Source organism: Hyaloscypha bicolor, assembly GCF_002865645.1.
Source record: "Hyaloscypha bicolor E unplaced genomic scaffold K444scaffold_124, whole genome shotgun sequence".
NCBI classification, from domain to species: Eukaryota; Fungi; Ascomycota; class Leotiomycetes; order Helotiales; family Hyaloscyphaceae; genus Hyaloscypha; species Hyaloscypha bicolor.
Window position 1 is genome coordinate 1,251,578 of NW_020194626.1, and position 14,413 is coordinate 1,265,990.

General features: G+C 49.1%; 7 protein-coding genes across 7 annotated transcripts; 3 read left to right on the forward strand and 4 right to left on the reverse strand.

The window, feature by feature from the left end:
* Window positions 1–716: 716 nt before the first annotated feature.
* K444DRAFT_596207 (uncharacterized protein) lies at window positions 717–3,593 on the forward strand (the record flags this gene model as incomplete). Its single annotated transcript, XM_024878422.1, has 3 exons — window positions 717–961; window positions 1,009–1,021; window positions 1,099–3,593. The coding sequence occupies exons 1-3, from the start codon at window positions 902–904 to the stop codon at window positions 3,591–3,593; spliced, it is 2,568 nt and encodes an 855-aa protein (XP_024732902.1). The 5' UTR covers window positions 717–901.
* A 337-nt stretch (window positions 3,594–3,930) lies between these two features.
* On the reverse strand, window positions 3,931–4,889 carry K444DRAFT_654988 (cyanamide hydratase; the record flags this gene model as incomplete). The annotated part of the gene is made up of 2 exons (XM_024885976.1): window positions 4,490–4,889; window positions 3,931–4,433 (listed from the first exon to the last, which is right to left on the reverse strand). The coding sequence occupies exons 1-2, from the start codon at window positions 4,704–4,706 to the stop codon at window positions 3,931–3,933; spliced, it is 720 nt and encodes a 239-aa protein (XP_024732903.1). The 5' UTR covers window positions 4,707–4,889.
* Window positions 4,890–5,129: 240 nt separating this feature from the next.
* On the reverse strand, window positions 5,130–7,568 carry K444DRAFT_568318 (amino acid transporter). Its single transcript, XM_024877197.1, has 5 exons — window positions 7,404–7,568; window positions 6,923–7,192; window positions 6,616–6,875; window positions 6,102–6,443; window positions 5,130–5,949 (listed from the first exon to the last, which is right to left on the reverse strand). The coding sequence occupies exons 1-5, from the start codon at window positions 7,548–7,550 to the stop codon at window positions 5,514–5,516; spliced, it is 1,455 nt and encodes a 484-aa protein (XP_024732904.1). The 5' UTR covers window positions 7,551–7,568; the 3' UTR covers window positions 5,130–5,513.
* An 801-nt stretch (window positions 7,569–8,369) lies between these two features.
* K444DRAFT_654990 (uncharacterized protein) lies at window positions 8,370–11,161 on the reverse strand. Its single transcript, XM_024885977.1, has 8 exons — window positions 10,892–11,161; window positions 10,834–10,841; window positions 10,671–10,784; window positions 10,474–10,617; window positions 10,263–10,428; window positions 10,000–10,216; window positions 8,796–9,948; window positions 8,370–8,747 (listed from the first exon to the last, which is right to left on the reverse strand). Exons 1-8 carry the CDS (start codon window positions 11,058–11,060, stop codon window positions 8,661–8,663), a joined length of 2,058 nt encoding a protein of 685 aa, XP_024732905.1. The 5' UTR covers window positions 11,061–11,161; the 3' UTR covers window positions 8,370–8,660.
* Window positions 11,162–11,836: 675 nt separating this feature from the next.
* Window positions 11,837–12,392, forward strand: K444DRAFT_633515 (uncharacterized protein; the record flags this gene model as incomplete). The annotated part of the gene is made up of 2 exons (XM_024883621.1): window positions 11,837–11,852; window positions 11,902–12,392. The coding sequence occupies 2 exons, from the start codon at window positions 11,837–11,839 to the stop codon at window positions 12,390–12,392; spliced, it is 507 nt and encodes a 168-aa protein (XP_024732906.1).
* A 447-nt stretch (window positions 12,393–12,839) lies between these two features.
* K444DRAFT_537094 (ubiquitin-like protein) lies at window positions 12,840–13,239 on the reverse strand (the record flags this gene model as incomplete). Its single annotated transcript, XM_024875439.1, has 2 exons — window positions 12,840–12,902; window positions 12,997–13,239. The coding sequence occupies 2 exons, from the start codon at window positions 13,237–13,239 to the stop codon at window positions 12,840–12,842; spliced, it is 306 nt and encodes a 101-aa protein (XP_024732907.1).
* A 322-nt stretch (window positions 13,240–13,561) lies between these two features.
* Window positions 13,562–14,381, forward strand: K444DRAFT_617100 (uncharacterized protein). Its single transcript, XM_024881048.1, has one exon. The coding sequence runs from the start codon at window positions 13,778–13,780 to the stop codon at window positions 14,036–14,038; it is 261 nt and encodes an 86-aa protein (XP_024732908.1). The 5' UTR covers window positions 13,562–13,777; the 3' UTR covers window positions 14,039–14,381.
* The last annotated feature ends 32 nt before the right edge of the window (window positions 14,382–14,413 follow it).

Genomic DNA, 14,413 nt, shown 5'->3' on the forward strand with positions numbered 1-14,413 from the left:
CTAGGTGAAGTGCTGGGAGGAGCACAGAATAGGAAAGAAGGATTTTGAGAGCGGAGACGAAGGGTTCAAGCAGCGCAACCATTCTTACAGGAGTGAAGTTGGTGGAAGCTTCCAGGACGATGACGTGCAGAGATAATGTGTGGTGAGGCGAGGCGAGGCTGACGATGAAAGATCGAGGGATGGTGGACGAATGACATTCTGGGAAACTCCCTGCGGAGCGACACGTGACACCGCCCCTTTGCGCGTTTTTCATAACCCGTGTGAGGCATTCATTTTCCTGCAGCGCAAGGCGTAAAGACGTGAGAAATCGTATACTACTGTACGGAGTACGGCAACGCAGTGCCGTGAGGCTTTCACCCCTAGATTTCTAAACTTGTTGTGAAGGCAGGGTCCAACGTTTTGATCGTGGAGCCAAGGATCAAAGACCAACGCACCTTGCTGCTGGCCATCTCAGCATCTGCTGGCGAGAACGAAGAACCCAATGGGCTTCTACCGTATATTATAAAATTGAAACTGAACGTCCGACGACTGCGCAGGCATTTGTGTATCTTATTCTGCTTTCCTGCGCGGAAACAATTTCAAGCCGAGCAACCAACCAACCACCACGTAGGCGTTGGCAGCATTTCGGTGATCGTCGCCCGAGGTGGTTTCCCAGGCAACCCTGTTGACTTTCTTTCTTTCTTTCTTTCTTTCTTGCACAAATACCCTACTTCGGAGTCATCAGCACCGCGCCATTTAATTGCAACCTCCCACCATCTTTCTATTGCCGTACTTTACCTTTGCTATATCCTTCTCGCTTCCTCACGCTTCGAGACCACATCTACGTCTCCAAGCTACAACAGATTGTTCATCACACCACATACACCATCAACCAGGGCAACGAAGAAAACACTCGGTCGCAATGCTGCGAGGCAGGCAGAAGGACCGCAAGGTCACGCCGCCAGGGCCAGTGTATATGACAGTAAGTTTTCACCCGGAGCAATCTCAATATCCAGCTAATAATTGCAGAATGATCAATTTGGTCTGTTGATCTCTCCAGAGAGCCTTATTTTTAACACCTCGATGCGTGTTTGTGACACACTTACTGACTTATCGCAGCCAACTATTTAGCAGACTTGCGCAACAATCGTGTCGCAAGACCCAGCGGCGCCAGACCTCCGCCTCCAAGCAGCAGACGTGAATCTGATAGAGGTGCTGCGACACACGCGCCAACAGCTGTGGTCCCAGAGTTACCTTCGAACGAATCATCTGCGGCCGACGACTCTCGCCGCTCCACAAGCTTTTCATCTCATAGACGCGCTCAGTCATCGTTTTCCACATACTCGTCTGTAACCTCGAGGACTGGGCGACAGCTAGTCCAGCCACAAAGAGCACAATCACCTCCAGTTGCAATTTTAAAGCCTTCCGATGTCGTCCCAACCGCTACATATATGGAACGAGGTCAAAGATGGATGGAGAAGGAAGAGGCTGTCTCTTTACGAGAAGCTATGGCAGATATGGATTTGAAAGATGTGGACGAGGAGGAGCTTCGGATTCACGCCGCAGCACAAAATGAAGCGTCGGAACTAGTCTGGCAGCACCAGCATCCCAAGGCTGCCATTCAGCCCGATGCTCCATACCGATACAAAGATCACCTCAGGAAAAATAGCTATCAACACGCAAGGACTCAGAGTGTTGGTCGTTATGGTGGAATTGGTATGGTCACAGGACTTGCACGAGACACTGCTCCACGGTCGGTGTCAGGGAGTTCAAGCGGTAGTGGAGGAATGCAGTCCCAAAGAAGTCGGATTTCCAGTGGATCGTCTGGATATTCTCGTCTTGCTCGGAACATCAGTCCGGACGGAGTCGGACGCTCCTCACTGGATTCTTCGAACGAAGCCGCACCCCCAAGACCGAGCCAGAAGTCTTACGGGAGCATTTCAAGTGCTGGTAAATATGGTCGCGGAACAAGACGGAGGAGCAGTGCGAAGAGGAATGTCAGTGGGGAGATCGCAGAATCGTTCACAGGCGATCAAATCTGGGAAGAGCCACAACAAGACAACGTCGACCGTGGACATTCCGAAGTTGCTCCAGATATGCCAGCACCTCTACGCCTCAAGCCACGCAATCCTCTGAACAGGGTCCAGTTTGCTCAAGATATGGCACCACGCTCGAGTAGCACTCCTCCAGAACCCATCAAAAGGCTTTCAAGATTCGAAATCCACCGAAACCCCCCCTCTCAGTCCAGAGATCCTAGTTACACGGCCAACCCCCTTCCTGTGCCCCAAACTTCAGAAGCCGGTCCAAGTACAGCGCAAGCCTCATCGATAGTTCCAACGAAAGACGGGCTTGAGATCAGAAGTGAAGAGATCCGGCAGGCAACGAGCATGCGCTTGAAGGATCGTAGCCCCAAACTCCCGACGCCTACTGTTGTCAGTGACAAACCAGGTCGTCCGATCGTAAGCTTTGATGCAAATTGGAAGCCGAAGGAGGCTGATGTAAAGCCAGAAATGCGAAGAAGATCACCCTTCGACAGGGTCTCAGCCAGCAACCAGAGGCAAAGCTTACCTGCTGGACCAGCTTCGAAGGATGTCACAACCCCTATCCCGACCATTCAGCTTCCTGACATACCCTCAATCCAAGTAAACAGTGCACCAGTTTCTGTCCCGGTCATCAATTACCCCGATCCTACTCCCTCTATCCCTACAATAAATCTTCTCGATTCGCCCTCGATTCCTACAATAAATTCATCGGGCGCCCCAATAATATCTGTTTCGACACCTAACATTCCTTCAATCAGCATCCAGTCCGATTCAACTGCATCCCCAAGAAAGAGACCTCTCCCAGATCCAAAAACCGCGGCAGGTCGGCCATCGACTCGTCATCATGGAACAGCACCCATCTCTGGAGGCCACTGGTCGCCAGCCGGCAAAAGGGCAACTGCTACCTGCCATCAATGCCAATTACCAATCGAAGGGCGTGTGGTGAAGCTCAGTGGTGCTCCTGAGCATTTCCACCCCCAATGTTTTATCTGCTTCTCTTGCGGAACTGGGCTCGAATCTCTAGAGATTCGCCCGGAGCCACCCCAGGAGCGCGCCGAGCGCATCAACCGAATCAGATGCCGTGCGCAAGGCGAGCAGCTTCCGGAGATCGAAGGCCAGACCATGGCAGAAGATGGTGACGAGAGATTGCGGTTTTACTGTCATCTTGACTGGCATGAGAACTTTGCCCCGAGATGCAAACACTGCAGGACTCCCATCATCGGTGAGCATATGGTTGCTTTGGGTGAAAATTGGCACTATGGCCATTTCTTCTGTGCTGAGTGCGGCGATCCTTTCGAGAAGGGCATGACCCATATCGAGAAAGATGGTTATGCTTGGTGTCTGAATTGCCAGACGAAGCGTACAGAACGACAAGCTCCGAAGTGCAAGAAGTGCCGGAGCGCAGTCATCGGCCAGTACGTTCAAGCATTGGGTGGCGAATGGCATGAAAGTTGCTTTCGATGTGCCACCTGCAAGAACGGATTCGAGGATGGCGCGTTCTATCCCAAGGAGGTTCGAAATGAAACGATTGTCTTGTGCATACAGTGCATTGAACGGGAGTTGAAGGCTTGATTTGGTTTGTGATGCTTCTGGTATTACGTTCACTCCTTTGAAATTCCTTTCCTCAACACCTCGCATGTTTGTGTACAATGGACGAGATCCACGAGAAACTGAATCATGCCAATCCTTTCGATCTCCTATGTTTGGGTAGCATTCTGCTGGAGTCTTGATATATCAGGGGCGTCTTGAGAATTGTGGTGCAATAGTACGACCAAGCAGCAATGAGCAATTGAGATGTTTATTACATTACTTTTCAATTTCTTGCCGTCTCTGAACACTCCCATACACCGACATCATTGTCTAACACCTACTTGAACACCGCTACCTAATGAAAAATTCAACTTCGCACTCACTCATACGGTTCCATCAGCTGATTACCAGCCACACCAGTAGGAAAGTCTTCTTCCCCGAGATGCGTAGTGTGGGCCCAAGGTTTCAACCCATTCTCCTTCCTAATTGTCCTCGCAAAGCACCCACTCCACTTCATCCTCGGATACGCCTCCACAACACTCTCAATCGTCGCTCTATCCACCAACTGCGGATTACCGCCCATGTTATCAAAGATGGTCGCAAGTTGGATTAAGGCCGCTATTCTTGTCAACGTCCCGGTTTCCCCGAGGTCTTGATGCCGAATGATGGTTTCGGCTACGTTCTCGGCTTGAGAGACGGGGGCGGAAAGGGACTTCAGCAGCCCGAGAGCAAGCAGCCCGCCGTAGAATTCAAAGGACATTAGGGTTGCGGAAATGTTCTTGTCGGTGGTACCGATGTCATGGAGAAGACAGCTCAGAAAGTAGGTTTCATTGAAGGACGGGCTTGACCAGGAGGGAAAAGCGTGGGTAAGGATAGCTTGGCCTAAGAAGTCCAGTAAGCTGTTTTGCTTGGTGGATTTGAAGGGTTGGGAGAAATACCATAGTAGTAGACACGCATGCTATGATTGAAGGTCTCCACCGCGAGCTCTTTCTTTGCATACTCGTGGACGGCTTTTACGAGATCGGAGTCTGGAAGCCGAATTGAGGAGACGAAGATGGGCTTTGCAGGACCAGAAGCCTCGGACTGTTGAAGCAACAATTCGACTTTTCTGGGAACTGCTGTCCAGCCATATTTCTCAACTGATGAGATACTCATTGTGAAGTTTCGAGGTTGAGATGTGATGGGTTGCAGGGGGTTGGTTGGCTGGAGAAAGAGAGCTGAGACAGAATTGAATTGAACGTCACTTGCTCTATATACATGAGCAGGAGGATCGAGACCTTTGCTATTACCATATTTTTCAATTATGCTTTCGTGCTCGCTGATTAAAAATCATACCGCATGCTTACCAGTCGAAAATGTCTTCGACCCCCGAGGGATACCTTTCTCCGCGCAGCGGGGTCAAGCAACATCATCCCCACCACTGATTAGTGGGCAGAGAACCCCTGCCCTGTGACGTTGTCGCCTTCAGGACCAAAAAGTTTCTCTTTCAGGCAAGTGCCACAAGCTACTCAATGGTCGCCAAATCGAGTTCAAGTGACTTCTGATTGCATTGGCTTCAAGAGTTTTTCGTTGAGCTCACCGAGTTCGAGGTTAGAGCTTACAAGGGTTTGACACAGGAACTTTTGACCATAGACTTCCGTTCCGACCTGAAATTTCACACCATTTTCACGATTGTATCTTTTTGCATACTAGGAGCCAGCCGGGCTTCCGGTGCCCACTGAGATCAACATCTCTTGATATCTTCCTTTGTCTAACTGTCTTCCACCAGAGCTAAAACCGCATGGAACTCCCTGCAACAATTCGTCTGGGATTTGTCCATGCCTCTTCGATGATTTTTCCATTCTGGCAGGGTCAAAAGTAGTGTGAATCGGTCATTATTTTGGATCCGGTTGTGACATCTTCAAAGTTCGCGGAGCTATCTTATGTACATACTTTTGAGAGAGCAACATCAATACTCTGCTTTCATATGCCGTTGTTCTTGCAGGTGAAGATGCCCCCGACAAGTCCTTGGTCATAGCTGTCAATAATACTCTGCACACTGGTATATGTGCCAGCCCCCAGGAAGAACACTCCAATAAGAATGATGACGACGTTCAGTGCCAACATTGTGTATCCATATACAGATTGTTCGTGGAGCCAATTGACACCACCATCAACTCTCCTCATTCTGATATACGCCACCCCCCAGAAGACGAATCCAAAGAGGGAGTCAAAGAGGGAGGACATCAAAGACAATAAGTCAGAGAAGAACGGAATGGCTTCTGCGATGATGAAAGCTCCAAGCCAAGTTGCAGCCAGTATTCCACCCCAAGATGCCCACCCAACGACGGTATGTTGAGTCTTATGTCTTGTACCCTCGAAAACGCGGAAAAACACGAATCTGGCTGATACAGATGAACTATTACCAAGAAACCGGAGTCAGCATACGTCTTTCGGGTAATTTCCGAGGTAGAGTGTTCCAGGAGCTATTGGGCATTGCTAGTAGAATGTCCCAAAAGCTGTTGCACATTGCTACAAGAGGAACTAATACTCCTAGAAGCTGGGACTTACTAGAGGACTCCAAGGAAGATCAATGTGGGAATCATGAAGGAAAATGACACCTTTTTGAAAACCTCATTGCCAAGTGATCCAAAAGCGGGAGAAGTGTTATACTGGTTTCCAGTATATCCATAGACAATGCCTCCTACAAGGCTGAAAAGGATAATTTCGGCAATCGTGACAGCCCAAAGAGCTTTGGGAAAATCTCTGGGGTCCTTCATCTCGGCGATGAAGCTAGGAAGAGTAATTTGGCCAATGAAAGTATAGCTGATATTCAAGAAAGCATTCATTCCTGCCACGAAGGTTGTACCTTTGATAGGGATTGCCGTCACAATTGGCTCTCCACCGTGAATTCTGAAACCAGATTAGCACCTTAAATCGAGAAAGGCTGGAGGAAGTTACGAGCATCAGGGTCGTCTTGATCCTATGACATATAAGTCGGAAGCCAGAACAGCTCTTGAAAAAACTACTTTCTCGCCGCTCCCAAAGAGAAGAGAATATCAAATAGTATGAAAGTCAGACTTACCCAGTTACTGGGTTTACGTAGTTTGGATCAAGATTGTATCCCTGTGGGTGGGCTTCAATGCCTGCAAATATGGCTGCAAGTAATACAGAGATGAAGGTGAAGAACGCAGATGCTGTGCCAAGTTTCGAAAGAGCGCTAAAAGTTCTAGGAAGGGAGCAAAACCAGCAGATTATGGTAGCAATGATCGCGAAAACCACGGTACACTGGCTATGGTTGGTGATCGTGTTGAGATATTTGGCGCTGACAAGCACATGCAAGCCCTGGCATCCATTAGCAAAATTACTCAAGTGACTCGATTCTGACATACTTGGATGAAGGTATTGTTCAAAATGAACATGACTGCAGTGGAATACCAAGCAAACTTCTTCCCCCAGAACAACATCTGCCCGATATCACAAACGTCGCGGACCTCCGGATGGCGCAGACAGAATTCCCACAGAACAAGTGAAGTGTACAGAACCAATGCGGCGACAACAGCTGTCAGGATGATGCCAGGTACAAGGCCCAGAACGGAATAGGAGTATGGAAATGACATAATAGCCAAACAAATGTACTCGGAGAAGAGCAACGCTGCAGTCTGGTAAAATTAGAGGGTCAGCTCATCCAGTCGGGTTTAATCTTCCGAGGTTTCAACTGTTTTCCAGCGCCAGAAACTTCCACGTTCCAGTGATAAATTGAGAATCGGCCCACAGGCTTCTTCTTGCTCGCCTCCCATCAACCTGAACTGACTGAAGGCCGACGAGCAATGCTTGGAATAGATAGATCGGTGAAAATAAGTGCCCACTTACTTTCTGCCAGCTGCAAGTTCTGTACTGAATATCGTTTCCGGCTTCCAGTTCGATTTGCTTTCCCAGGATGTCTGATCCTGAGTCGGCATCGCCAAAGTCGTATGCTGCTAAGTGTGGCAAGACGGGAGCAATTCTGGGACCAACCATCTTGTTACTGCGACCGTACCCAGTTTTTGGCTTCTCCCCGATGGCCTCGAGGTCGGGGTTGCTGGCTGGGTCCGGTTTGGAGTCCAGGGTTGGAGATTCTTTCGACTTCGTGAAGTCTGTAGTCGACAGATCCCGATCTAACGCCATTTCCGCGAGGGAAAGTGGACGAGGGGAGTATAATGGTTTGGGAGGGAGAGGGGAGGTTGAATGAGCTGCATTAACTACTCCGGCTGCGAGAATAATGTTGAGTGAAAGCGCGTGCCGAGGAGGATTCGCTCGTACACGGGCTGGATGAAAAGCGATGAAAATTGATGTTCCTTCAAAAAATTGAGAATGAATAATCGGGAAATACCTATCGATCAAACGATCGAACAAGGGCAGCAGGCTAGCTATAAGGTCCTGCAAATACCCTAGGAAGGAGCGGGTTGACCTTAGCACTGGACTGAGGTTGAACTACGTAACAAGGACAAAGTGCGGATGGCTGCTAAGCCGCGTCGCTGCGCTTAAACACTCACGCTCGTCAGCAGTGCTGATCTTGTTCTTGTTCTTGCGGTGGCAGCAGAGAGCCAAAAGTTGGTAGGAACTGTCGAGGCTAATCCAGTCCGTTCGATCGCAACGCCAATCAATCACTGGGGACGCGATCCCGATGCAAACCTTGCCAGCGCTGCAGAACCTGGCCGTAGAGATGGAATCCCATCATATCATGAGGGTGGAAGACGGAGCAGAAGATTGGTTGACACGGCGCTCTTTTCCCTGTCCATAGAGCGGAGAGCGGAGAGCAGACTGCAGGTATCTGAACCTTGGGCTTGAAGCAACTGTGAAAATTCTCGTCAGGGTTCGTTCATTTGCTCCAGCGATGACGTGACCCGTCGCTCCCGTTGCGCGTGGTCAGCCCCTTTCCCGCCTTGGTCTGCCGTCACAGTAGCCGGATCGAGCACATCCGGACCTCGAAATTACATAGAAGTCTTCAAGAATCATGGGAACCCGTGACTACTTTGCCTCGTTCCTGCATTCGGAGGGTGCAAATTTTAATAGATGTAATGAAGAGAGTCTCTACAGCAGGTTCTAATAAGGATCAATGCGTTCTGGTCTTAACGGTCGTTGCACCCCTCAGGGTTTATTTGCCAACTCTATTGCTTTCGCCGCAGCTTCCTCGAAATCATCATATGCATGCAAAGGTAGACCACTTTCTGCGATCTGTTCCAGCCATCAGTAACCGTGTAAAGAGGGAGAGGGGCATCTCACAATCTTCTGGCCTTCACCTTCGTTCGTTCCACGAATCCGAACCACGACAGGCAGCCTCATTTCGAGCTCCTTAAACGCCAGCAGGACCCCATTTGCTATCATGTCTCCCAAAGTCAAGCCACCAAAGATGTTGACGAAGATGACTTTCACTCGTTTATCCTGGAGGATGACCTCAAAGCTCTTCTTGACGGTTTCGCTGGTGGCTTTCCCGCCAGTGTCCAAGAAGTTCGCAGCTTCCCCGCCAGCATCTGCCAATGCATCTACCGTATTCATAGCCAGACCAGCCCCATTGACTAAAGTGCCAATGTATCCACCCCCAGGAAGTTTGATGTAGACGATACCATCTTTCTCGGCATCCAATTCCTGGGGATCCTCATCTTCGATCCGGCGAAGAGCATGGATATCTGATTGACGCCTGGTGCTTCGATATGCTGCATCGTCGAACCCAAATCGAGCACCAACAACCTTAAGATCTCCCAACCGCTCAACAAACATCGTCTCGAGAAGGAATGCCTCCTTCTTCATGTATAGATCCACAAGTCCGTTGATCAACTTTGGCAAGGACTCTTTCGAAGAGTGTCCCAGCTGCAAATGCTCTGCGATCGCTGGAACCTGACTGACATCGAAACCTGACTGGTAGTCAAACGCAAATTTTTTAGCCTCAGCATGGGGATCTCCAGGATTGTTTGCTGGTGAGGCAATAATACAAGGAGATAAGTTTGCCCGATCCACCGCAACGGCAAGCATCCGTTTTCTGCCTTTACCTGAGTACTCTGAGGCATTGATTCCTTGCTCACGAAGAAGATCAAGAGCAAGGTCTTCTCGGATGTAAAGGTTTCGTTTCTGAATCGTACTGCCGAAGCTAGATGCAAACGCTTTTGCGGTCGAGCGGACTCGTCTCATTGTGTGTATGCTTCTTCGTTCGGAGAGCCCTGATGCCGCAGCACCGGTGCTGGCTCGACCAGACTTACCGAGCAACAGCTTCATGGCGTCTCCAAACTTTGCTGGATGATTAACAACAGTGACACCCGCAGCTTCCAGATGCTTGATCTTTGTCAACGCATCAGATTCTCCTGGCAAAGTGAAAGCTCCAGCATGGCCCATCACTTTTCCAGGAGCTGCATGGATGCCCCCAACGAGTGCCGAGATAGGCCTGTTCCGTATGTCAGTTATCCACCTCCTAAGCAATGATTCTGAAACGTACTTTGGGTTTGGAGAACGCTTCCTGTAGTCTGTAATCCACTCGGCTGCCTCTAGCTCTGCTTCGCCGCCAATCTCTCCTATTAAAACGATACCCTCAGTCTCATCATCGTGCTCGAATATATTGAGAGCATCAACGAAATCTGTGCCCGCAAGAACATCTCCACCCATTCCAATGCATAAGCTTTGACCGAGTCCAGCTCTGGTCGTTGACGCCACAGCTATCTCGAAGTTAGCATTGCATAATCAGACTCAGAAGGGACTTGCCTTCGTAGCTTAAAGTTCCAGATTTGGCCGCAATGCCCACACGACCAGGCATGAAACATGGGAGAGGTTGGAACCCAATTCTGCACTTCCCAATTGCAGATATAATGCCGGGAGCATTGGCACCGACCAGTCGAGATTTCGATTGGGTTCTCAGCATTGAATGTATCTGCAATTGTTAGTAAATAGCCCGAGCGAGCAGCATTAAACATACTCTCAGCATGTCATGAATAGGAATATGTTCAGCAACTGCAACAACGAGAGGGACCTCTGCCTCGATTGCTTCTTCGATGGCTCCTGGGGCTTGATGGGCAGCCACGTAAATGCCAGTCGCATCTGGCTTCAATTTTTCCATGGCCTTGAATATTTTGTTAGTAACACAGATGATACAACCCATGTAATGGTTGGTACCTCGCGAACGGTGGGCAAAACTGGAAGTCCAAGATGCTCGCCATTCTTGCCTGGTGTAACTCCACCGACGATGTTGGTTCCCCATTCTATAGACTCTTTTGCATTTGCGGTGGCCTGCCAATGAGGTCAATAATCTGGCCCAAAGGTCTGATGATGTACACACTTGTCTTCCTAACCCCATTGTTAATCTCAATCGGAATAAAGGGGATTAGGGGACCTGCCAGTGAACCCTTGAAATATCACACGTGTATGTTTCCCAATTTTAAGATTCGAAATTGTGTCTTCATATGAATTGTGACGAGTCGATGCACTGAAGGAAACGTGCTTCCTCGAGATTGACCCGGGACCAGGACCCCGCAACAGCTGCCGCCCAATCATGGCCGAGATCATACAGGGTCTACTTCCTCCTCCAGCACGATCATAGACCTTACAAATCTTTACAAGTTTTACGAAGAAAAACAAGAGGAAATCTAGCAAAATATCAAAAAGGTAAGACCCGAAGAAAACGAACAATCATGACCTCGGGAGTAGAACTGGAACGCTTATTCCCGATGGTCTAGAACGCATGTGGAAATGCGGGGATTTTGGGAGGCTCGCGGTCGAGGGTGGAGATGTGGAACTAATTATCAATGTCCTCAGTCAAGTTGGACACTGAAAGGAGCCGATTTTAGAGTTTCAGAACTTCACGGACAATAGGAGGAAGTAGACTTTGAATTGTATTATAATTTGACGGAACTTTCGAATGAGAAGCATTTGAAATACCAGTAGTCCAAGTTGCAGTCGACTTGGGCCATTGACAATCCAGTGCCGCTTTTTCTGTCCGCCACGAGGAATATCCCAGGTCTCCGGAAGGAATCCCATCTTGAAAATATACTTCATCGTAGAGTAGAGAAGCCCATGATAATGTCTCGAGATTCCAATCGTTTCATATCTATTCTTGGTATCTGTGGAGGTGCAGCAATTCATCTACCGAGATGGCTGAACCCCCTCGTGCTTGTGCTAGCCACGCGTGAGACCCCACAATCGAAACTCCTCACTTCATATCCAGCCACAGGACGCAGGGAAGCAAGATCGTCGAAGTCTTCTGTGCATACTGCACTTCACAAGTATATATGTGGACGCATAGCATAATCACCATCAAGAAATTGTAGACAAGAACTTGCACAATGGCAGAACCCAGAGGTCAGCAATGCCTCGGCCTTCGAACGAATCACTGTACTGACCCTTCCAGCACTCGAAACTTCACTCAATCAGCTTTCTCTGCACCCGCAACCATCGAAAGCATCTGCAGCGTTCAAGAAGAAGCAACCTGTTGCCGAATCCTGGGATGACGAGGAGCTGGACTCTGGAGAGGATACGGACAGACCACTCTCTCCTCAGCAGTCAGCGGACCTTCCGGACGCACCACCACCTACCCCAATTTCACCATCTACATCGTTCGCAAGAGAGACATTTATAATCCCATTTGGATATGACATAGACGGCGCGAGTGATGTTAGGAGCGAGCGGACAAACGTGAGACCGGAGAAAACGGATGCTGTTGCGAAGAGAATGATAGCCGGTGCACTTGGGGTAAAGGCAACGAAGAAGACCGAAGAACAGAAAGCTTATGATAGAGCCATCAAAGAGAAGGAAATCAAGAGAAGGAACCAAGAAAAAGAAGCTGCGGCCAGAGCCAAGGAAGAGGCCGAGAGAGCAAAGGCTGCTGTTTGGGACGATTAGAGGATGTTTGAAAAAGACCTCGGTTTGCTGATATGTATTGGATTGGTGCATTGGAATGGCGTTGCTATGAATATATTTATATAACCAAGGAAGGAGTTATAGGGATCGGGCTTCAAAGTGACTTCAGAGCCCTCGAACAGGATTCTCAGTTGTTAAGATAGTTGTTCCCATCGACAGACACGTCACAAAGATCTGAGCTATGGAATGCAAAATGTCATGGCGAGGGGTGGTCGAGGTAGACTGGATTGTCGAGCACAAGTAAAACCTTCTAGGCCTCATCTCCCCAGAGAAGCAAGGATGCTATGAAGAGATACGCCTTGCACGCCTTTGCAAATCAAATCCCCCCCCTAAAAACCCAGATCAAAACCATCGACCCCGCATCTCATCCTTCACGCCCCGTCCCCACTGGATATCCAGCAAATATGCATCCCATGTAGACCGTCCCATTCATTTCGCGCCGCCGATTTGCTCCTGATGAACTTCCAGCGTGTCTCCATCTGCCATGTCAAGCTATTGAGAACCAACTTGTCAGCTTCCACATCCGGATTTGACTAGAATCGGAGCTCAAGGAATGATGGCGCGTGTTGAGAAGAAGTATGCTTACCGTTTCAGGACTGTCGGTGGGTTGTACGCGGCTACCATCGAAGAGGAACCGGACTGAGGTGGGAGCCTTGCCTTGTCTCTCGCAGAAGGCATCCATCAGCTTCTTGAGGGCGGTGGTACGCTTGATCTTGAAGAAGACCTCATTGTTGTTATCGGTAACCTTGATGTTGAGATGTTCACTTTGGCCACCGGTCTCAGCCTTCTCTGGGGCACCTGGGCTTCCGTTGTCGTCGGATCCAGACATGTTGGTAAGAAGGTGAAGTGGATTTGGAGTTTGTGGTGGTTGGTGTGGACGAGACTATCGCGCGTCTTAGCAATGTTTGTGCTCGATGATTTTGGAGAGGGTTTGACCTACAAGACGGTGTAGAGAGTAGAATCAAGAGGCAATGGTCAGTTGCGGCGTACTCTGTTTTGTAAGATGGGTGGAAGGCGGAGGAAGGCTCTTGGAAAGAAGAAGTGGTGGGGAAGAAGACGAGATCGCGCTAGTGTACGACGGCAACAATGGTAATAAAGTAGTGCGATTTTAATTTGCAGGAGAGCGACAATTCACCATTTAATGTCTATGGCCAATTAGGACAACAAAGCCTTCCTCACCTTCACTGCAGGAGATAGCTGGAGGTCACTTTCAACAAATGCAAAATGGTAAGATTGGGCTTTCTTTGATCACTGCCAAGTCACTAATAGAAGTACCCAGGCATCAAAAGCGGATTTGTCAACTGATCCGCCCTGCCATTCTCGAGCCGTGAGTCACATAGTTGCACCCGCATTTGCCTCTTCTAACGATGTCTGAAAGTGCGCAATACAAGGTCAGCATGCTTGCTGTATGTGGGCGGAAGCCCCCCAATGCTAATGAGTCGTTCAAAGATTGCTTGGCGAAGAACTCCTACAACGAAGCCAAGTGTAGGTCGCAAGTCGATGCTCTCTATAAGTGCTGCAATGCGTTTTATGCTCAAAATGGAGACAATGCGAAATCAGCCAGTTGCCCCAAGGCGAGTCTGTTGAAGTTGAAAATGAAGCAGAGGGCGGACGAAGGGTCAAAGTGACCTGGCGAATGAAGCTGGAGGCCCACCAGGCCCTAGAATGTATGCTGCACCAGGAAACAGGCACTAAAGATACTTGGGAAAGAATAGTCCTATGGGAATGAGAATATGACACTCCAAGTTTACTGCCCGCCGTCAGCCCAAAGATCAGGGAACGGAAACAGGGAGTGTCGAATTTGCTCTTGGCGATCATGAGCGCGCATAGAGGTCCGAAGGACCTGAACAAGCAATGATGGTTACTCCTTAGGAGGCTTATCCCGAGACTCTATTAAGATGGCCTGTTTTAGACATTATGTGTAGGAAAAGAGACGGAAGAATTTTGTAGCTTTAAAAGGTTAGCTAGCGCCAAAAATTAGGCGAATTCGCGTGCCTGCCTGA